Source organism: Erigeron canadensis, chromosome 4 (assembly GCF_010389155.1).
Source record: "Erigeron canadensis isolate Cc75 chromosome 4, C_canadensis_v1, whole genome shotgun sequence".
NCBI lineage: Eukaryota > Viridiplantae > Streptophyta > Magnoliopsida > Asterales > Asteraceae > Erigeron > Erigeron canadensis.
Window position 1 is genome coordinate 12810608 of NC_057764.1, and position 23084 is coordinate 12833691.

General features: G+C 33.7%; 2 protein-coding genes across 3 annotated transcripts; both read left to right on the forward strand.

The window, feature by feature from the left end:
- Window positions 1-5021: 5021 nt before the first annotated feature.
- Window positions 5022-10034, forward strand: LOC122596019 (probable receptor-like protein kinase At1g49730). The gene is made up of 7 exons (XM_043768516.1): window positions 5022-5283; window positions 6623-6875; window positions 7748-7800; window positions 7870-7937; window positions 8049-8138; window positions 8902-8971; window positions 9532-10034. The coding sequence occupies exons 1-7, from the start codon at window positions 5229-5231 to the stop codon at window positions 9840-9842; spliced, it is 900 nt and encodes a 299-aa protein (XP_043624451.1). The 5' UTR covers window positions 5022-5228; the 3' UTR covers window positions 9843-10034.
- Window positions 10035-16935: 6901 nt separating this feature from the next.
- On the forward strand, window positions 16936-22303 carry LOC122597759 (mitotic checkpoint serine/threonine-protein kinase BUB1). Of its 2 annotated transcripts, none has more exons than XM_043770325.1 (14): window positions 16936-17084; window positions 17245-17383; window positions 17480-17637; window positions 17748-17838; window positions 18090-18194; window positions 18272-18359; window positions 19429-19532; window positions 19621-19692; window positions 20235-20324; window positions 20409-20566; window positions 21081-21135; window positions 21220-21354; window positions 21435-21559; window positions 21922-22303. In XM_043770325.1, the coding sequence occupies exons 1-14, from the start codon at window positions 17053-17055 to the stop codon at window positions 22109-22111; spliced, it is 1542 nt and encodes a 513-aa protein (XP_043626260.1). In that variant the 5' UTR covers window positions 16936-17052; the 3' UTR covers window positions 22112-22303. The 2 variants fall into 2 exon arrangements, with proteins under 2 accessions (XP_043626260.1, XP_043626262.1); XM_043770327.1 differs by having other exon boundaries at window positions 19429-19517.
- The last annotated feature ends 781 nt before the right edge of the window (window positions 22304-23084 follow it).

A 23084-nucleotide genomic window follows, 5' to 3' on the forward strand; every position in this document is an offset into this window, starting at 1 on the left:
GTTAACAAGGGTTAAGCTTAACACATGACTTTACATATTGCTCGAGACTTTTAATCTTTATATTAGTTTAGGCTACACTTTCACCTAAGCTAAATACATATCATCTTTTACTTTAGGGCCCTTAACATGCACGTGACATGGAAATCCTATTATAAGTCTAGTGACTAGATGTTCAAGCCATGTATACAAACATATAGCATTATCACTTCATCTTTTCATGATCACATAACATAAACATTTCATCATTTCATATCATGTATACTTACCTCACACCTTTGCAACCTACATAAGTATGTCATACATCATAAACGGTAAGTATAATATCCCTTAGCAACCTCCCATAGTCACCCATAAACATAAAACGTGACATACATATTCAATTGGAAGGTTTAACTTATGAAAACGTGTTTTGTTGTACCATCAGGTGACAAAAGATGCTATCTTACCTCGGTACAGCTTACCAACCAGTTATGAGTATCTTACAATGCTTGCTAAGTGCTCCCAGCTACCTAGAATGAGTACAAGATCGATCTATAGACTAAACGAAACATTTTGTACAACCTGAGCATTAGGTGCGTCGCACCACCCTAGTGGTGCATCGCACCAATTATACAGAAAACTCAGATCAGGTATAGGTGCGCCGCACCTGCCCTTGGTGCGTCGCATATCGGGCTCCCTTCAAAAATCAAAATTCCAACCTGGGCAGTGGTGCGTCGCACCACCCCTCAACTCATAAACTTGACTTTCTTAGCTTAAACTTCTACCGGGAGTCTTAACATTCTAGCACTTAATTACTTAACTTTACTTCAATTACTTTCATTAATCATCATATTAAACATATCATAATAAACACATATGCATTTATTCACATAATCCCTTATAGGGCACATAAACATACGAACCTAACGTTAACTAATGAAAAGTCAAATAGTCAAACATAAAATGTTCGGGATGTTACATTAATTGTGAAAGAGGGATGCCACAGGACGACCCTTTATCACCATTCCTTTTCATAATTGCAATGGAGGCATTCTCAAACATCATGCAACGTGCCTTAACCCTTGGACTGATTTCGAGTATCAAACTATCGAACCACGGTCCCAGCTTTCATCACTTACTTTACGCAGATGATGCCATTATCATTGGTAAGTGGTGTTCAACTCATCTCAAGAATATCTCAAGAATTCTAAGATGTTTTTACCTTGCCTCTGGAATCAAGATCAATCATCACAAATCTCAGTTCTTCGGCATAAATCTCACACCTGAGGTTTGCAACTCATCGTGCGCCACGTTAATGTGCAAATCAGGACAATTTCCTCTTACCTACATGGACATAACTGTTGGTGCCAACATGAATCTCGTTAAAAACTGGATCCCAGTTATAAACGAATTCGAAAATCGACTTTCATTATGGAAAACCTCCACCCTCTCCATTGTCGGTCGTATTACCCTAATCTGTGAGGTGCTTGACAGCCTTCCTTCATATTTTTTTCTCCCTGTATAAGGCCCCAGTAAGCTTTTTAACTAAACTAGAGTCAATTCGACGGTCTTTTTTTTGGGGCGGGTCTTCTTCCAACCGAAAAATTTCGTGGGTTTATTGGAATAGGGTTACTGCTCCTGTGAATGCGGGCGGGCTAGGGTAGGGCATCTTAGAAATTAAAAAGCTTTCCCTTTTGTCCAAATGGTGGTGGAGATTTCGTAAAGAGCCACAAAGTCTTTGGTGTCAAGTCATTACAGCCATACATGCCACTTCTAGGAATTGTTCTCCATTCCGTGCAGGTCTAATGTAGTGGGAGCTTGGAAATCCATTGCGGGTTTAAGCTCTCACTTAACCTGGTGTGATCTTGCTTTCGATAGTGTGATTACAGGTACACTAGGTAACGACAGTTCTCTCCGTTTCTGGATCGACACCTGGTCAGACGTCACTCCCTTTTCAACATCTTTTCCGGAGCTTTACAAGTTAGAAAAGCATAAAAGTTGCCTGGTTAAGGATCGGTGTACTGGTAATGGACGTTTTTCTCTATGGGAATAAGCATGGATTAGACTTCCTTCTTCACCTTTGGAACTTCAGCAACTAGAACTCATGTTGTCCCAAATTCAATCTACCAGACTAACAAGTTGTGAAGACTCCTGGCGTTGCAATCTGGATACATCCCATGGGTTCACAGTCAAGTCAATGCGATATAGATTACAAAATGCAGCCCTAGGCCCAAATCTATGGGTTTTCCCTTGGAATAAACTGGTCCCATTAAAAGTTAACATCCTTGGTTGGCTACTTGAAATGAATCGTGTTTCCACCTTGGATCAACTCACCAACAGAAACATTCCTGTAGCATCAACCACCTGTTCGTTATGTAATACTCGTGACGAAACCGCGAATCATTTGTTCCTCCAATGCCCCTTCGCTGACTCATTGTGGACCATCCTTTCCTTTTGGATCCATCTCCCTGATCAGAAGCCTCAAAACATTCGAGAACTCATGTACTTCCACAACAAATGTGATAACAACCCCAAGAAGCGACTAATTTTTCAACTTATCATCTTAGCTTATTGTTGGGTGGTATGGAGAAGTGGAAACGATTGCATCTTCCAGAATAAATCTCCTTCACTCCGCTTCGCGATAAAAGAGTTGAAAGAAACTAGTTTCCAATGGCTTTGCAATAGATCCTCGTCAACAATTGATATTTCATGGACCCAATGGAATAGTTTTCAATTTTAGCTTATGTAATCTCCTATTTCACAAACTTTGTATGTATCTTCTAACCACTTGCTAGATCACATATCAATAAAAGTCTCGTTTTTAATGTTAAAAAAATAATAATAAAAAATTCGGTAACATATTTTAGTCTGTATTTTAAAAAAAAAAAAAACTTAAAAAAGAGTTTAGAGTTATTTATTTACTCTTCCCTGACAATAAAGGGTAAACTTGTATTCAAGTTCATAACATGTCTTTCATTTTGTGACGCGTATATACGAGTAAAAATACTATTATACTAACATACTCATATCTATCTCAAGAAATATATGGTATTTATATCTCTCAAATGATCAAAGCTTGATGTATATACGGGGTTATTTTTCATCTAAACTAAGATCGAGAACCCCTCATATTCAAATATTTTAATATATTTTTGTATTTTAATTAAATCATGAGTCCCATGAATTTTATAATTAAGAAAAACAAGATGGAAGGGGTTCCCTATTTAAGTGAGGGACAACCCTATATTCACTTCCTCTCTATATATGTTGCATTTATGTTAATTAAGAGCAAATTTGTTTTAGGTTAGACTAAGAATAACGGGTATCTCCGTCATTCCATGTCTTACCATTAAACCATACACTACATATATGGTTAACTTTATATATTGTGTATTGTTGGCGGACCTTAACCATACACGTGTAAATGCGCAATCGTATAGTTGTTGAGTCTATGTAGTGTGTAGTTGGAAATGTGTAGTGTTTAATTAGATGAACGAATTATAAGCAGCCCACTCTGCGTTGCTGCGCAATACGTCTTTTACGCAATACGTTTTTTACACGATAAAGTTTTAGATCCAAATTTATGTCAAATATTCGAACCCAAATTCTTTAAAAAATAACTAAATATATAAAAATAACAATAAAAAATGTAAAAGAACAATAAAATGTATAAAAGCATAACAATAACTATATTAATGTTTTAAATAATACATGAACGCAAGACATAACGATTATGAAAGTTATTATATATTTAAAACGCTATATATATAAAGACGGATGAAAATTATGAAAAACAAATATGTAAAAGTAAAATCGTAACTGTGTGATAGTTGTTTGATAAACATGAGAACACAAAAATTTAATGTCAACAAAACGAAAACGAAAACTTTGAGGTGGAGTAAAAGTTAAAAGATAGAAACTATATGGGTTAATATGAAAAATGGTAAAAATTCTTATGTGAAAGTTGTTTAATAAAAGCGGGAGAACCTAAAAGTTTAGTGTGAAGAAAATTAATACGAAAACCTTGATGTTGGATAAAAGTTAAAATATAGAAACTATAGGGGTTAAAATGAAAATTGATAAAAATTATTATGTTCTATAAAGACTTGTACATTGCATGTACCGTAACTATGTGAAATTTTTAATAACAACATGAGAACCTAAAAGTTTATTGTCAAGAAAATGAAAATGAAACTTTTATGTGGGATAAAAGTTAAAAGATAAAAACTATAGGGGTTAAAATGAAAATTGGAAAAAATTATTATGGGTTATAAGACTTGTACATTGCATGTTTAAAGGACTTATAAATCCTTATAAGTTTTTAGTATATATATAATGAGTTTTCTTATTTTAAGAACCATATTTTTGTAAGAACCATGAGAACTCTTAAATTATATATTTGTTCTCATGTTTTTTTTTCATTCACATGTGAAATGATATAAAAATGTATATTGTAGAAGAAACTTTTTGAAAAAACCTTCAAAATAGCCTTTTATGAACTTGTGAATGAATTTGTTGATTTTTTCTAGTTCACATGTGACAAATGACTATATATAAGGTTTTGACAAAAAATTTCTTTAGCAACATATATTTTTATAACGTTTCACATGTAAATGAACAAAAAAAAACATGTAATCTAATATAAAATTTAGGAGTTCTCATGATTTTTATAAAAAAATATGTTATCAAAATAAGGGTCCTCTATATATAATAATATAAGGAAAAGTAATAAGGATGTCAGACACTCAAGTTTAACTTTGGAACTCCTCTGATATCACATACAAAATTTTTAATATTTTTTATATTAATAAATAAATATTTGAGCCCTTTTAATTTTATAGATTAAAAAAAATATATATAAGATTTTTACATTTATACCCAATAGATTTATATTACCATCCCATAGTATAATGATAATATAATGAGTCTATGACCATTGGAATACTTCAAAGAAAAACAATAATATAAAACAATTTAAAATCAAATTATACCTTACTTTCTTCTAAGAATGTCGGGTATGGAAGATTGGAAGGTATTCTTTTGGCAGGAATGAAAAGTAGTAAAAAAAACTCGTTTTTTACTTCATAAAGTAACAAACTTTTAAAGATTCTTGTTCCATTTGACAGATCACAAACCCCCTCCCAACTAACTCCACAAACACTCATAGATTGACATACACTCATCATCAAAAAATTTTATTTCATTACATCTATTTGGTTTAGTTAGTTAGTAGCCTGAATAATAATAAGATGATGAATGACAGTTTGATCTTCAAATCTAGACTCTTACGCCGATCTCCTTCAGGTACATACCTTTTCCTGTTATTTTTATCATCATCACCATCCACCATTCCTTTATATATATATATATATTGAAATTGAAGTTGGTTTATATATATATATAGATATTGTATTTATAATTGAAATTGAAGTTGGTTTTCTGACCCCTTCATTATCATATATAATTTGCAGTTAAAATATTCAAGAATAGATTTCTTTAAATTCTCATAATAATAATTTTGTAAAAGATGGGTCTCTTTTTTTCTTCATAATCATATATGTAAAAGGGAGTGGTAATAGTTAGATTAAATGTTGAGATATGTATGTTGTAAATAATTTCCTATTATAGTTATCATAGGTGAAAATGTTTAAATTAGTGAACAAAAGGAAAGGGTATTTTGGTGCTATCAACCACTTAGTTGAAAAAATTAGAGGGAACAAATGCTTTATAATGTACTAGTCATAAGCCCGCGTGGTGCGGTGATGATAGCGACGGCAACGGCTGGTGGTGGCGATCGTGGCGTGGTTATTGATATAAAAGGATGTATTGTAGTTGAGGGATGTATGTTGTAAATAATTCTATTAAGGTTATTATAGCCTTATAATATTAGGTGGAGAAATTTAAATTAGTGAACAAAGAAGATGGGTAGTTTGGATAGAACAAGTTCTTTTATGAGAAAAATAGAAGGGCTAAATGCTTTATAAGGTAGTTACGATTAAGATAAGATAGTAGAGATATATTAAACTCATAATGTTGTTTAAATTAGAAACCTCAATTTTATAACTACCCTTTCTAAACTCATTTTTATTGTTTTTTAGGTTGGAAACGGAAAATATTTTAGCTTTGCTACACACGTCCTCAAGATTTTTAATTGTTCTCCGGAAATAAAAGGATTTTCTTGAAAAATGAAAATGGAAAGTTAGAAAGATTTCCTTATAATATTAAGCCCAATCTTTAATATATCATGATAATGCTGTTTATGGGGGGATTTATGGGGTTGATAACATTTGTATGTGATGAGCCGCTGTAATTCGAGAATTATGTAGAATATTTGAGTTGATGATGATCACTTAATTGTCGTATTCTCAAGCACCTAACTGTTGGATTCAGATTCTTGCTGTAAAAGTTAATACTTTAGAAATCAGGCATCTAAACATATATAAATTCTTCTAAGAGTTTGAGGTCCAACTAGTCAGTCTGTATTGCATTACAAACAAGTCGCAGATTTGGATGATTGAATAATTTCTATATTGTTTCTAATCTATTTATATATCCATAGTTTTTATTTTTTAAAATTACTTTTTACAAATATGAATTATTTGATCTTAAGTTGTATAAAGTTAAATGAATTTCTCTGTTGTAGTTCCAGTAATATTCTTGAAGCGCTTCTCTTATAAGGACATAAAGCAAGCAACAGACAGTTTTAGCAGAGTTCTTGGGACTTCTTCTCACGGGGCTTCTTATATAGCCAAGTTTGAAGATAGTGTTTATGTAGTGAAAGAAATACATATTATTGATAAAGAAGATGATTTTTTCTATAGGCAAGTTCAGCTATTGGGACGTTTGCATCATCGCCATGTTGTTGCACTTACTGGATTTTCAGTAGGACGAAAGAGGTATCCAAATCCATCTCAATCCCTTTTCTTATAATGTTTTTAATGTAGCTCTTTCTGGATGTTGAAAATAAATGTTGTGCTTCAAGTAAACATGTAGCCATCTGTTTTTTTATTAGAGGTGGAAAAACAAGCATGCTAGATGGGTTGTATAGGAGTTCATAATGGGTTCATGTCGTAAAGGATACCTTTGGTATGTGGGTAAAACCTGCCTAGGTTGTGCTATTCGACCCATCAACACTTTTTTGCCCATTAATTTTAATACTTTGTCTTTATCTAATGTTTAGAATATGATTATAAAAAGCACAACTTCAATTCAATATAATATACTAATACATTTAAATACAACTTATGACATTATAACCACTTTATTACCCCTTACATGAATTTTGCTTGTTTTCAAATAACTAGAACCCGAATTAACTCGTCTAAATTTTTTTTTTTTAAAAAAGGCAGAGTGGATAAATGGCTAACACTCCCAACTTTGTTGCGCCCACGCCAGGTTTGAATCCTGGCAATGCCCTAAAAGGTTTGCTCTCCTATGTATAGATGGGTATAGCGTTGCTAAGGCCCCCTCACCACATTTGCATGTGGCAGGATTTGAACCCTTGACCCCCTAGGAAGAAACCACCAAGTGGAAAACTCCCTAACCGTTGGGCTATCACCCCATTGCCAACTCATTTGTATTTATGTTGAAAAAATAGTTGCATCCTCATACAGACATTATGTAGATATTATATCAAGTATTTTAAAATTGATATGCCCATGTAACTAACAAATGGTGCCCTCATTTGTTTTAAGGCTTGGCCCTTTAAATATTTTTAAAAATTCCTTAAGTATATCCCTTCTAAATGATAAACATGTCTGATTTCTAGGTTTCTCGTGTTTGAGAACGTAGAAAATGGAAGCCTCAAGGAACATCTGAATGGTAATTTCTTGAACAGATATTTCATGTTTATTCAACTTGAATTGTTTATTAATGTTTGATTTCATGTAGATCCTTTAAAAACCCCTCTGGATTGGAGAATCAGGCTAAGGATAGCTGTTGGTGTGGCTGCCGCATTGGTAAGTTCCGAAGCTTGAACCTTTTTTTAATATGTTAAAAATCTGTAATATAATTGTTATATTGAATATGATTCTTTAGAACTCCTTTAACTCAAACATTATGTCATGCAGGAATATTTACATTTCTTTTGTGACCCTCCAGTATATCATGTCTCCATCAGTTCAAGTACCATTATGTTAGATGAAAATTTCAATCCAAAGGTTTGGAAAGAGTACTTTCATCATTTTTAAAAAATTTTTAGAGCAACCAAGTTAAACCTATTTGTGATCATTGCTTGTGTTTTGTTTCGAATGGGTTGAAGACAAAAAGCTTTGCTACAAGGCGAAAGGGTAGAATGGGTTAAAAATTGTCTAAGATATATGTTTAACGCATTATATATTTATATATAGTAGACACTTTGGGTAGAGCTCTTTTTTTCTAACTCTAGGATTCTATCGTAATATGTTTTTGCTTATTTTACCTGATATTAGAATCACTCTGCACTTGTGGGGTATTTTTCTTGCCAAAATATTGTTATTATCAACATATAAAAACTTCTACTATCTCTTGCTATTTTAGTTAGAAAGTACGACTTACGGGCTTTTAACATAGTTGGATCATAAGGTACAAGAGCCAAAACCTATATCCAGTTAGGAAAATAGGCACGTTGGAAAGGGTGGGTAATAACTTAAATGAACACGAAACTAAAATATAAATTGTATGGGTCAAGTTGGCTTCACCCAAAACACTTAATGTCCAAAGTTCTGATATTTTCTATGAGTAAATAGTGTCAATTGCAATTACAAATTTGTATTTTTACAGTAACAATTAATTTGTTGCATGAAATGGTTTAATAGGTATCATGCTTGAGAAGTTTTAAGAATTTGACCTGTTCCAACTTTATAATATTGTTTCTCCAGAATGATCATTTCAATGCAGCATCTGAACTTCAAAATAAGTGATAATCTCTCTTTTTTTGTAAAGCTGTCTGATGTTGGACTCCTTGGTTCGGGTAGCGATCAGGTTATGGCATGGCGTACTTCTAGTTCTAATGGTAAGCGCCTAGTTACTTTATCAGTGATTTAGATTGCGAGGAATTATATTTTACTGCGAAGTAATATAGTTGGAAAAAATGGATGGGTCGTGAAGCGGTAACGGGTCAAACAGATAACTATAGTGGGTGTCACGCCTGGTTGGCTTGCCACCCGCAAGTTCTGCAACAAATTTTATTTGCTTTGGTTAATTATCAATGGCGAATCGGTTAGAGAAAGTACTTACCCATGCAAAACAGATTTTTTTTAAGTACAATTAGCTGAGAATTAAATGGCTAAACATTCCACAAATAAAACTAACTATAATCTAGGTGAGATATATTTTTATCTGTTAATGTGAAAATGGGTCACCTGATTATACTTATTTTGATTATAATGGGTCAACTTGGTGAAGTTACGACCTTTAGCAAAATAAAAAATGGGCCAAAACGATAGCACTGGAGTAATAGTTCTATACTTATATTATTCTGTTTCACATCGTTAATTGTCTAAGAAAATGATTTAAAGTTGAAGTCAGCCAGACCCCCATTTTAAAATGATTTCAAACTTTTATGTGTTGTAGAAACGACTGGGCAAGTATATGGAAACATAATGTATCAGCTAGGGTTGCTGATACTTGAGTTGATCACGGGTCAATCATCAGACAAATCGGGTACTGATCTGAGCCAATGGATCGAAGAATCTTGTTTCCCAACATCAATGGATAACATGATTGACCCTGATCTTGGGAATGATTACGATTCTAGAGAGCTCAAAGGATTGTTAGCTGTAGCAAGGTTTTGCATAAAATCTGTGGATAAGCCAAATTCATTCACTCCTCAAATATATAGGCATCTTCAGAGGAAGATGAGCTTCCACAAGACTTGCATTTAGCCAATTCATTTTCTGTATCTTATAAATGTGCAGATATATGATTTTAGTGTCCATAAAATACAGGAAAATAGAAAAGGAAAGAGAGTGTCATTTGTAAATTCTTTGGTGAAAAAATATATCTGTAGCAGCTCACATAACAAGTGATATTGATGATAAATAAGATACATTACCGCCTTTGATCCTTTTCTATGATTTTTTGGATTATCTTTATTTTTGGTAATGGTGTTATGTTTAACCCCTCTTTCTCATCGCAAATCGCACAAAATCATCTTTATCATACCATCCCACGGGCTCGGTCTTGGATTCTTTTATCACGGGCATGATGATCATAAAATCCCCCGATTAAAGTTTATGAACATATATTAGACTATTTTTTAACTTTTAAGAGTTTTAAATGTAGTTAAGCTAGATGTCACAATGGTTTGTATTGAGTAATGAAAATGATACAGTTTGAGAAATTAAACTTTTAATAACAAGTTTGTTTTCTGTTCATTTGAGTACAAGTTTTGGGACACATTTTAACCTCATATCAATGTAATCAGTGATTAACGTGTGATTAACCTTAGATCAATGTAATCAATGTAATCAGTTTTAGGACACATTGATCTGAGGTTAAAATTAGTGATTACTAGATCTGGATTTGTGTAATGCGGTGGAACAACGTGTAATGTGCCATGACAACGTTAATTTCAAACCAAACACTTATATAGTAATATGATAGCATGATACCCGCATAAAGTGCTGCGATAAAATAAAATTACTATTATTTTTCATATTAAAAAATATATAATATAAACTTTAATAATACTTTGATAATTGTAAGGTCCGTGTGACCGATGCATATGAAGATCTGTGTGTATCAAGATGTGCGGAATCCATCTAAATTCGTTCTTTAGGCTATAAACATTCACGCTTAAACAATAATAATGAATAGAACATGAGATAAATCAATAGATGTAAAACTCATTTTGTCTATCCCGATCCGTGAATAACTTTATCTTTACACTTAAACCATTAAACTGCCATTAACTAAAAACGTAAACATTAGGAAACTATATATAGGTATATTATGAGTTGTGGTTAACTTTGTGATTGCTATAATAGCTTTCAAAGTTAGTAACTTAAAAGGATTAACATCACAGAAATAACTTCAATGAAATAACTTTACAGCTTTCTAATTTACCAGCCTTAAAATTGTAGTGCAACGGACATCAAGATATGCACTAACAATAACTAAATAAGGTAATGATATGCAAAGTAAATTTAGCTAAACAAATAAGAAGAAAAGTATATAATTAATAAATTAATATGGATATTATAAATATGTCAAATGGAGATGTTTCAAATAGTAAAGAACTATATTTAATCTATGTGTAGATTTAGTCTGTGTCAAATACATATGAGGTTAAAATAAAATAATTATAAAACAAATGCAAATTATAAAACCTTATAAAATCAAATTCAAAAATAGAGGAAAACAAAAAGGGTTATGGAGAGAACCCTAGCCCCGGTATCATAATTGGATACCCATCAAATCACCTCGTATAAGTCATATGATGCTAATAGAATACCTTCATTCTAATCCCTACATGATCTGGCACCTCGAAGGATCGAACCACGTCTTTAAACTTCATATGTGGATATAAATTATTTTTTGGTAATAGATACCTCATAGGAATTATTTTTTTGTGCCAAGCAGAGATCGAACTTGAGACCTTAAGGTCAACAAGTGTTTTCTTTACCATTAGGCTAACTCTTTGTATATGAAATTTGTTTTATTATATTTTTTATATATAGTCTATGATGCATATGAACACACTGGGGTTGTGGTGAGGGGTGTGGGGGTAGAGTTTGGGTTTCATCTCACACATTTGTGCTTCGAGCTCCGTTAACTGCTCAATTAGATGTCACTGTTAAATTAGTGTCCAATGGTTTTCCCAATACACCAATACACTGTCATACAACAAAATCTCTTTCCTAATACATTTCTCTCAATTGACATCCAATATTCAATACATTTAATATGTTCTAACATCCACTATTTAAATTAATAAATATCATGTTTGTGAGAGAAATAATTAAAATAAAACATCTTTGCAATACTCCCGTCCCAATAGTATTAAGGTCTCTGCCAATGGAGAACACCTCCCTCTCTCTTCCTCATTGCCACATCAGCTTTTCTCTCTCTTAAATCACCTCTTCCTCAATCACTACCAACCCCACCTGCTTTCTCACCTATTTCTCACCTTTTATTTTATTTAATATATCAAAATAAAAAACACAAACATAATTTTATTTATAAAAAAACATTACATTAATAAAAACACATTACATTAATTTAAAAAAATATATATAACAAACAAACCACGTAATTAAAACATTACGATTAAATTAAAACTAGATAAAATTAAACTACATTATTAAAACTACATAAAACTATTCGTTGCCCTCGTCCTCTTTGCCGTCTTTGTCGTTTTTGGCATCAGCATAAAACTTGCTCCCCCACTATACTTGCAAGAATGCTCGATATGACATGTGAGCCTTCAAGTCTTTCCACAACAGACCCGTTGGAATCAGTTTTGCCAAAAACTTCATGGCATCCCTAATATGGGCCTGTTCCAAAGCCTCCTATTGCATTCGAAGATACGTAGTAAGAGTTTTGGCGGCTTCCGAACCCGATGACCGGTTAGATGTTGCATCGGACGAACTAGACAACCTATGGCTTACGTTGCGATCCGGTGGTCTCCTAATCGGGTCGTCACCAAATAACCCTTCAAATGAGGGACCCGTTTCATTTGCAGCCGAGGTCGAACCACGAGGCATATCATCGGAAGTCAAATCTACCGTTGGAGCTGGTTGCCTACTCGTGGAGGCATTGTCGTTCCAAAAGGTGACCACGTCATGAAGAAGGTCATAACACCTCTGGTAATGTCAAATGTTTCTCCCCTGTCGTTCTCTTGTACAACGCTACGGCCCCGTCCGAAACCTGTCTGTCATCCGCTCCGCTTTGCCTGGCCTGCTCACTAACTCTCTTCAACTCCGCGCCAAAATCCTTAACCCCCTTTTTATCTTTTTCTATTTGCCATGTGTTTGGCTTATCGTACGTTTGCCGTATTTTGTTTCCCTGTTGAACATTTCCAAATTTTTATTCCAAAAGATGGCATCCGATTGATTCCTACCCACGACCGAGTCCTGCGAAAATGCACCCAACAGCGTCCCAACAATTCTGTATCGTCATCCTCCCAATTCCTTTTCTCAAGCGGTTTCCTGGGCCTCCTTCTCCCCTCAGCACGAACAACTGTTTCAACTTCATCTCCATCTTCATCATCAGCAGAGGCGATGCTACCCGCTTCAGGTGCATTTACCGGGTTTTCTTGTTGTTGTTGTTGTTGTTGTTGTTGCTGTTGCTGCAATTAGAAAGCCATTTGAGCATGAGCTAACACCATTCGTTGTTGTTCGGTCCAATTATGACCCATAATTGGACTGTAGTTCATGGTGTTATAAAATGGTTGTGAAACTCACGCAATAACTTGTGGAGGACCCATGGTGGGGGTGGGGGGGGGGGGGGGGGGGGGCGGGTTGGAGGAGCCTGTCGGTTGGCTTGTTTGGCTTTGATTGGTTGATGACATTGTCGGTGCCGGGTAGTCAAAAATTTGTTGCCACATATCGGCCCCGACGGTTTGATTTTGGTTAAGGTTTTCATTGTTGTTGTTCATGATTTTGGTTAAGGTGAACAAAATGAAATAAAGATTTGAAAGATAGAAAGAAATGTATGTGTGTGTGCTATTTGAAAAATGAAAGTGAAATGAGAAATGAAGGTGATATGGTTGTTTAAATAAAAAAGGAATAAAGGAAAAAAAAATTAGTTCAAATTTAAAAAAAAAAACGTATTTTTTTTTTATTTTTGCCTCACACCGGACCCACACCCCCCGCTCCACCTCTCGTCCTCCCCCTTCCACGCATCGACTCCTGCCCAACGAAGCAGCTGTCGACTGCTGCCAACGGTCGATGAGTCGACGAGTCAATTAAAAAGGCCAAGGACTAGCCGTTGGCACCGACCTAAGTGAACTAAATACCCTCAAATACACTTAATAAACACACGGTTATCGCGCCGTCATTACGTATCATCGATGCCATTGTTGTCACTATACGGTCGCAACGCTGAGACATACGAATAGTTTTAGGGGCATGCTATTGACACCAAGGAATTTGGCTATTCACACTATAGCTCAAAAGGGGCGAATTTCGCCCCTTTCTGACTAGAAAATTCGCCCCTTCTGCTAGTGACGGTCAACATTTATTCAACGTCATTAATTACTTTTGACTTGTACTTTAGGCAGAAGGGGCAAAATATCTTGGGCAGAGGGGGAGAAATTCGCCAACCAATCCAAAAAATCAAAAACAGAAATAAAGATAAAATTGAACCAAGAAAACCATAAACCAAATAAAAGGATTGGTTGGTTTTGGTCTTCTAGAATCCAAAAGGATCGGTTCAAGTTTCGGTTTCATATATAAAACCGACAGTAAAAACCGAACCGAACCGAAACCATATATGTTTTAACTTATTATATATATATGTGTTCTAGTGTTAATATTTGGTACATGGTTATATGGTTCATTCAAACATTAAAGAAGAAGATGTGGATGTATTAATGTAGTCACTATGTTTGGAAACGAGAACATGATTATAATAGTCTTATTCATGCAATCTTCTTTCATTGTTGTTAATATCTTTGAAGGTATATTTTGGTAGCTTAGATTAACCTAGCCATTATGATTCTTTCATCATCAATACTCTTATTTTTACCATCTCTGGTTCGGAAAACCAAAAAAAAAAATTCAAAAAAAAATCCCAATAAAACGGAACCAAGAAAACCGAATCAACGGATTGGTTTGGTTTTGGTCTTCTAGAAACCAAACGGATCTGTTCCACTTTCGGCTTCATATATCAAAACTGACGGTAAAAAACCGGAACCATATACGTTTTACAATTTTAAAAATAATTATTTTAATGATATAATATAAAAAATATCATAAATTTATATTATACTTTGTAAAGTCAATTTTTTGATAGTTTTTTTTACATTATATTGTTTCTTTTTATTTTATGTCGTACATCTTATAAATGTATAAGTTCATATAGGATTTTTATCATATAACTTAATCAATATTTGTTATAATTATTTAGTTTTACATCATTATTATCGTATGATATTTAAATTAAAGATATTGCCGATATGTATACAATGCCTAGAATATAATAATCCATTTTTTTTTTAAATGGCAACACCACCAGCATTTGTCAACGTCCAATCTATGTTTCTTTAATTACGATAATATAAAATTTTAACATGTCACTACATATCTCTAATATATAAAACAGGTAATATGTATATTTAATTTTATACCGTCACAAAAGATATAATTAACATACGTATACCTTACTAATAACTTTTGATACAAAATATTTTTTAAAACAATAGTACAATTAAATTTCAACATGTCTTATTTATAACTATTAATTATATTATAAGTCATAACGATAACTTAATATGTTTAATCTGCGTGTTACGCGAGAAATAATCTAGTTATACACAGATACCAAAATGTGGATCAAACATAACGTAGTTGTTAACTTTTCATTAGTAGAGTATGCATGTTTATTCTCTTTAAAACAAAGAACGTTCATGGAGGGTTCTCCTCCCTATATCACTTAGTGTGATTAAAGATGTGACTGCTTACATCTTTGATGAGAGACATGTTATTTAGAAATTCCTTTCTAAATCCATCTAAAATACCTTGCGCATCTAGATTTAAGTAATACTGTCTCCGTACGCATTCTTCTTCTGCTGGAGAAAAACGTCTAGCAAACGCATGACCATACAATTCATCTGTGTCATGATTATGTGTATGATCTATCACATTTACTCTCCACCCACATGCCTTTGAATAATGACCTTGCAATTTGAATGGACATTTACATTTTTTCGATAAACTTTGTCTGAAGCCCGTCCTTCTCTTACGGTGTACTCCACCACCATCACACATGAGTAATACCATAAAAATATCATCGACTGTATTTTTGTTTGATTTACCCTTGACTAGGAAATAAAAAAATATTTTATATATATAGTTATAACATTACTACAAAAATGTAAATAGGACACCCTAAATAAAACCCGCTATTCTTATTGACCCTAACATATTAAAGCCACCTAAATAGAGAACCCCCCAAATGGAACCCGCTATCCTTATTAATCGGATTATATTAAGGTCACCTAAATAGAATTTACTTTTCTTATTGACAGGGACATATTAAAGACACTAAAACAATAGCCCTAAATAAAACCCGCTTTTTTCAACACCGGTCATATCAAAACCACTTTTACAAATCCTAGTGAAACCCCAAGTTGAATAGAATTTGATTTTTGGTATCATGGTCTTTTTCCCTCCCTCAAATTAGATTTCCTTAAAATCAAAATCATACCCTTCAAAAAATTGATCAAAATCATATAGTCTATCTCCATCTTCCTTAGCTCCTTTAACCCCATTGAATTCAAATGTCTCGTGGAGCGTTCTCTCATAATCATGTATGTTTTTCTTATCTCTTTCAAATTAGCCTCCACTGATTATTAGGGCTGACATTGTCGAATAAAAGGGGCGAATCCGCGAATGTCTTTCGCCCCTTCTGCCATGAAATTGTCGGATAAAAGTGACATATGGGTAATAGGGGTATGGGAAAAAGTGTGGGGTCAGATGGAGCAAATTTCGTCCCTTTTACTTAAAAATTCGCCCCTTTTGCTAAAAAATTCGCCCATTCTGCTTCAGGTTGAAGTGACATAAAGTTGACAACAGTATGATAAAAAAGTGTAAGGTCAGGTGGGGCGAAATTCACCCTTCTGCTCATAAAATTCGCCTTTTCTAAGGGGTGTCAATAGGCAAAAAGAGGTGTCAATAGGAAGCCCCCTAGTTTTACCATAAGCTTTTCATCACCTTATCCCTTTCCATTTCCACTTGTAAGATATATATAGAATCATTTGGATTTTTTTTCTTTCTATTTCAAAAAAAAAAATTAAAAAAAAATCAAGAACATTTTAGAAGTTTGAAAAGTAAGTTGGGCGGGGACTCATTTATATTTGAGTGCTGCTAAACAAACACATATATTCCTCAAAGGAATCACTGTCAACTCTTATCTTGTATGTATTGAAATATGGCGGAAGATCCCCTCTTACCACATCTCTGGTGAGTAATTCTTCATTTAATTCATTCATGTTTAAATGATGATGATGATGTTACAATTTTACTCCTTTTTTTTTATTTGCCCTAATAATAATAGGTCTATTTATCTATAGGTATATTAAATCAGCATACATGATAAAACTAAGTAGTAATTTATCTATAGGTCTATTAAATCAGCATTAGAAGATTTACCCAAAAAAGAAGCAGATCTACAGCAGCTTGTGGATCATTGCATCCAATCCTTCAAGTCTAATCCTCTCTATCAAAACGACATCAGATTTCTCAAGATTTGGCTTATTTATGTATGTATCCTAGTATTTAGTAAAAGATCCATTTGTTTCATTAAAGTTTAGAAATAATTACTTTTTGTAATAAACCAATTTACAATTACCTTGTAGATTGATTTAAGTCCCGAGTATGAGGCTGCTTTCAGAGAAATGGAAGAGTACAAAATATGCTTGGATAAATCTTTGCTATATGAGTCGTATGCGTTGTTGCTGGAATCAAAGGGGATGATGAGAGAGGCTCATTTAGTGTATCAATCAGGGATTTCAAGGTCCTTACTTGTTACAATCATAGGCTTCTTCTGTCTGAATTTTGTTTCTTTAATAATTATTATTATTAGCTGCTGATGCATATGCATATGGACATGGATATTTAATTTAGGAATGCAGAACCAACAGGGAGGTTGAAGAAAGCACATGTATGTTTTCTTGAGAGAATGCAAGCAATAGTCGATGCTTGTTCACTTCCCAAGGTATCCTACCTCGATTTTCAGTTTTACGTATATTTTCATGGACCTGCTACCTTTTATTAAATGCATTTCCAATTTGCGTATCATAGTGTTCTGTTGCTTAATCTTCAACCAAATCTGTTGGTTCTGTTCCATGCTCAATTCCATTTCTACGTCACTAGGCAACTGGTTTATATATATATATATATATATATTTGTTATTTGTACATGTGAGACTAGTCAGACTACTGATATTGAATGCATATGTTTCACAGACGGATGGCAGATCTACTCTTGAGAATGGCTGTCAGAATCCCTGGTCAATCTTAATTATCAAAAATCTGTTGCACAAGATGAATGATCAAATAACAAAATATGAAGTAAGAAACCCTGGTTATCATTCTCCGATGTTATTAGCGCTACTATTTTTTTCACACCCTACTTTTAACATGTTCAGGGGTACCATGCGAGTAGTAAATGCTATTCGGGGAAGGTGGCATTATCATCTTTGCACAAGTCTGTTAGGAATAGGGTTATTGAGATAGGTATGTTACTTTCACCATCTCATATTGTGTCTTTATTGCTATGCTGTTACAGGATGCTTTGCAGTATTTCTTTCTTGTAGAACCTCTAAGCTTAGGAGACAGTTTGTTTTAGGTTATTTATTACTACTGTAAGTGTCTGCATTTATGTTAAGTGATTTATTACATCAAGTAAGATACCCGCCTGCTGCTGCATATAGAGATAATCCAAGTTCCATCTTGGTACAACATTACTTACAGTACTTTTTTCATTTCTGCATGTTGGTAACAAACATATTCCCATATCTTGTTCGGACTTAACATTTTGGCATTCTGCTGCATCTGATGACTTATGTGGCGTTTTGTAGAAAAGAGGTTCAAAGTTAATAAATCATTCAGAGCACCATTGTTTGATACAAAGATGTGTATTTATATTTTAGAATGGAGTGAAATTATATTCGAAAAATACTCGTCTCATTTATCTTGATACAACAATTTCATTATGTTTTTGTGTGCCTTTTGGAATACATGAGAAACTTATGCATAAAAGTATATTCTATTTGCTCACATTAGTATGAGGTTTCTGAGGATTGAAAATTCTAAGAAGGTTGAAATGTTTTTTTTTTTTTCTCGTTGACTTTTTAATGCAAATGCACATAGCAAGAAATGGAACCGAGTTATCAACATTTTGTTTTTCGTTTTCATGTGTTACCAGAACTCTTGTGAATAATTTAAAAATGATAGTGTGTAGGAAGTGTTTGTTCCAAATGAACATATCTAGAACCTCAACATATGTATTTCTTTTACAACGGTGCAGGATACCTCTTAAGCAAAATATAATTGCCGCTGCTTCTAAACCTGTTACAGGATTTCACGAAATATGGTTCATTTAAACTATTTTTACATCACACACAACTCTATTTGCTGTAACATACCAGCCAACTATAGGAACCATATAATATGAAAGTCCTTCGTATATCTAAGTCAATATTCTGAGGGACTTATTATCTGTATTATCTGTTTTGGGTACATATATACAACAGGGAACAATCATCTATTAATAATGTTGGCATAATACTTTGTTATTCTACAGGGGGAAGGAAGTATCAGATAAAGGGTTGTGCTGGTAAGGGTGGGTTTGCACAAGTATACAAGGCCTGTATGTTAAGTAATGCTGACGAGGTTGTTGCCTTAAAGGTGGTTCAGACTTATACATCTCTGTTCATCAATACCAAGCTTTGTTTTATTTTTGAGGAGTCATTTCTAACATACATGACTCTGGCAGATTCAAAAGCCTCCATTCCCATGGGAGTTCTACATGTATCGCCAACTTGATAAGAGGATCCTCGAAAATGATGTACATATTCCTGTTCTTTTCATATTTATTTATTAGAGATGGCAAACGCAGATAGAGAGAGAGAGAGAGGGGGGGGGGGGGGGGTTGACAGTTAACTTGGTGGTGTAGGTTAAATGGCCTTGATCTGGTGGACCTGAAACCTTTTTTAGCCAAAGCTAATAAAAGTTACAAGAGAGAAGGAGGGGGGGACAGTTAACTTGGTGGTGTAGGTTAAATGGCCCTGATCTGGTTGACCTGAAACCTTTTTTAGCCAAAGCTAATAAAAGTTACAATAAGATTCTTGTGTGTAATATATAATGACAATTATATTAATTATCTAAGTTTTTTCAATAACGTTGTCTAGGATGTTTTAAGCATTAAATACACTTGTGTCACTATTTTACTCTTTCAGCCCATTCGAACTGTTTGTTTTTTGAACTAATCTATTGTGTTTACCTGTTTGATCTTTTACACCCAAATCAATCCATTTATTGAAATTTTGACCTCTATTACTTATCGTTAGGGTAAGTAATTGCTGCTTATTTCCACTTGTTTCTTGCCAGAGGGTGTGCTTTGGATATGCTCATAGATTGCACCTCTATTCAGACTACAGCATTCTTGTTTCAGATTTTTTAGCTCATGGGACACTTTTGGTGAGTTCAGGAAATTATATAGTTGTTCTTTTCTTAGCGATATACTATTCTTTATATTCACACTGATTGAGCAAGTTTGTCTAGGATGCCATAAATACCTACGCGTGTACTGGTACCTCCATGGATGAAGTTCTGTGTATATATTACACCATAGAGATGCTCTCAATGCTTGAAAGTCTGCATTGTAATGGGATCATTCATGGTGATGTTAAGCCTGACAATCTCTTGATGCGCTATGCTAGGTAAAACAAGCTTTAGAATAGTTGTTGAAAGTTCTGTTATATTTTATTGTTATAAGATCTCTTAAAGTAATTATACGTGTGTCACTATAAGTGCATCCCTAATGGCTAAGTTTTTCACTAAAAGCTTTTCGTCAATAGTCTTTCATATTGCTTACCCTTTAATGGAAAAAGCTTTTTAAAGGGCTTTTGAAAGCTTTATGAAGAGAGTGCGTTCATATCAACCAATTCTCGACCTAATAGTAAAATGCTTTCCAACAACCTCCCATAGGTGATGTTTTAAATGAGTTTGTACCAAAGTCAGCCAAATTAGTATTTGTGATATCTGCTATGGGTCTCAGTTCTTGAGTTTTATAGACTGTTTCTTGGTTTGGTCCATGGTGCATGATATTTTAAAAAATGTTTGTGTATTGTAATTTTGTCCAGTTCAGTTTAGTTTTGTCTTGATGAACACTTGAGCACAAGTTACATGCTCCTTAGATCTCAGCATAATCATACAGGCTATACCTTTTGGCAGGCGTGATCTAATAGAAGATGAGTTTCAGACCCGTACTGGTTCTTGGCATGAACAGGTTATAGTTACATTTAACCACTAAGGATGGCTTTTTCATAGGTCAGACACTGTTCTTATATAGCTTCGTAATTGGTTTTAGCAGGGACTGTGCCTTGTTGACTGGGGTAGAGGAATAGACCTCCGCCTATTTCCTAACAAGATAAAGTTCAATGGAGATTGTCGAACGTCCGGTTTTCGTTGTTTACAAATGCAAGAGAATAGGCCGTGGACATATCAGGCATGTTTGCAGTAGTGACCATGCCACATTGTGTTGTGCTAATGTGAGCTCACATTAACAACTGTTTGACTTTTTGATAGGTTGATACTTATGGCCTTTGTGTCATTGTTCATCTGATGCTTCACAATTCTTATAATATGGAGATTGAGAAGAAAGCATCTGCTGATGGTGGCTACTCATATCAACCTAAATCTCCTTTCAAACGGTATCTGTTTCTATTACCATTTTCTTCCATGTTTCTGAAAGAACTGTTATTCAGGTTTAACTTGTTCTCCTTTACTGATATGGCTGCTTACACAGTTAAAGAAATAAAACATGAGGAACGGATATCCAAATTTGCCACAACTACTTGTAATAAATCTATTAACACTTAGATGCAACGAACACACATCAAGATATTAGAGCCTAAAAGTTACGTCAGTATATCACCATAACATAAGGTGTAATTAGGAGGTCACAAGATGCATGTGTTGTATGTGTCTTCAATTGTATGTATTGGTTACGAGATAGAGAGAACATATAAAAGAAAAATGAATCAATAACTTTCCTTGTTTTTGATGTTAACAGATACCAAAAAGTTGAACTTTGGAGAAAACTTTTCACAGATTTACTTAACAATGATAATGATGAGGAGCATTTGAAGATATTGGGAAATTTAAGGACATCCTTCCAGGACTACATGTGCTCAAATCCTCATTTGATTAAACAGCTAAAGAAGTCACTCACAAAGCAAAGAATTTCAATGTGTTCCTCCTAGTTCCAACTTCCCATATATATTTTAACTTGAAACTTACATATTATGAGTAATAGTATGAGTCGACTCGAGATATCCAATTTGCACATTCTACTAGCATACATGCTTCATGTTATTGTATAGTTAAACATTTTAAAGCATGTTTAGTGGTGAAGGGCAAAAATGATGGTGTGATGATCATCACCTATTTTGTTATTTGTGATCCATATCCCCAATGTTGTACCTGATTCATGTATTTATCTCGAATGGAGGAATGCTTGAATTGAATGTGCAATAATTCGTATTTTACTGCTTTACTGGTTTTAGACCATGTAAACAGACACGGATATAGTTACCTAGGAGGAATACTAAGTCACTAATAAATTTTTCAACGACTGATATAATTACCTCGCATAGCTATGACGTAGTAATTATGTAAGACCAAGTTAAATATGACTTACTGACATAGGTATGAAATCATTAAGCATTACTGTGATGATGTTATAGTTTTATATTTCCAATTAAATCGAACGAAAAAAATTCAAATAATATTTGTTACTTGATAATAACTAAAAATAGCAAATCATTGTCTTCAAAAGTTAAAGGACGTATTAACGTTTATTTGGAATGATAAATTCTTCATATTTTTTACTTAACAAAATGATTTTCTCATCAATCTTGTATAAATATCATATTTATCCAATTAAAAATTCAAATAACAAAAATGCCATTTTTAAACTTAAAATATATCAAAAAGGCCCAAATGATTAAATTTAATGAAAACAAACATTAAAATCCTTTAAAACTATAAATAACATTTGCTATTTACTATTATACCCTCATTTTGTTAATATAAATCTTGAATCTGCTCCCAGCTGAACAATTCCAAAAGTCCATTTGTAATTTTGTATCATTATCTACTATAATAAAGGAACTAGTTAATTAACCTGGGTTCAACCCGGGCATATTAATGTATTCACCATTGAAATTACAAGAA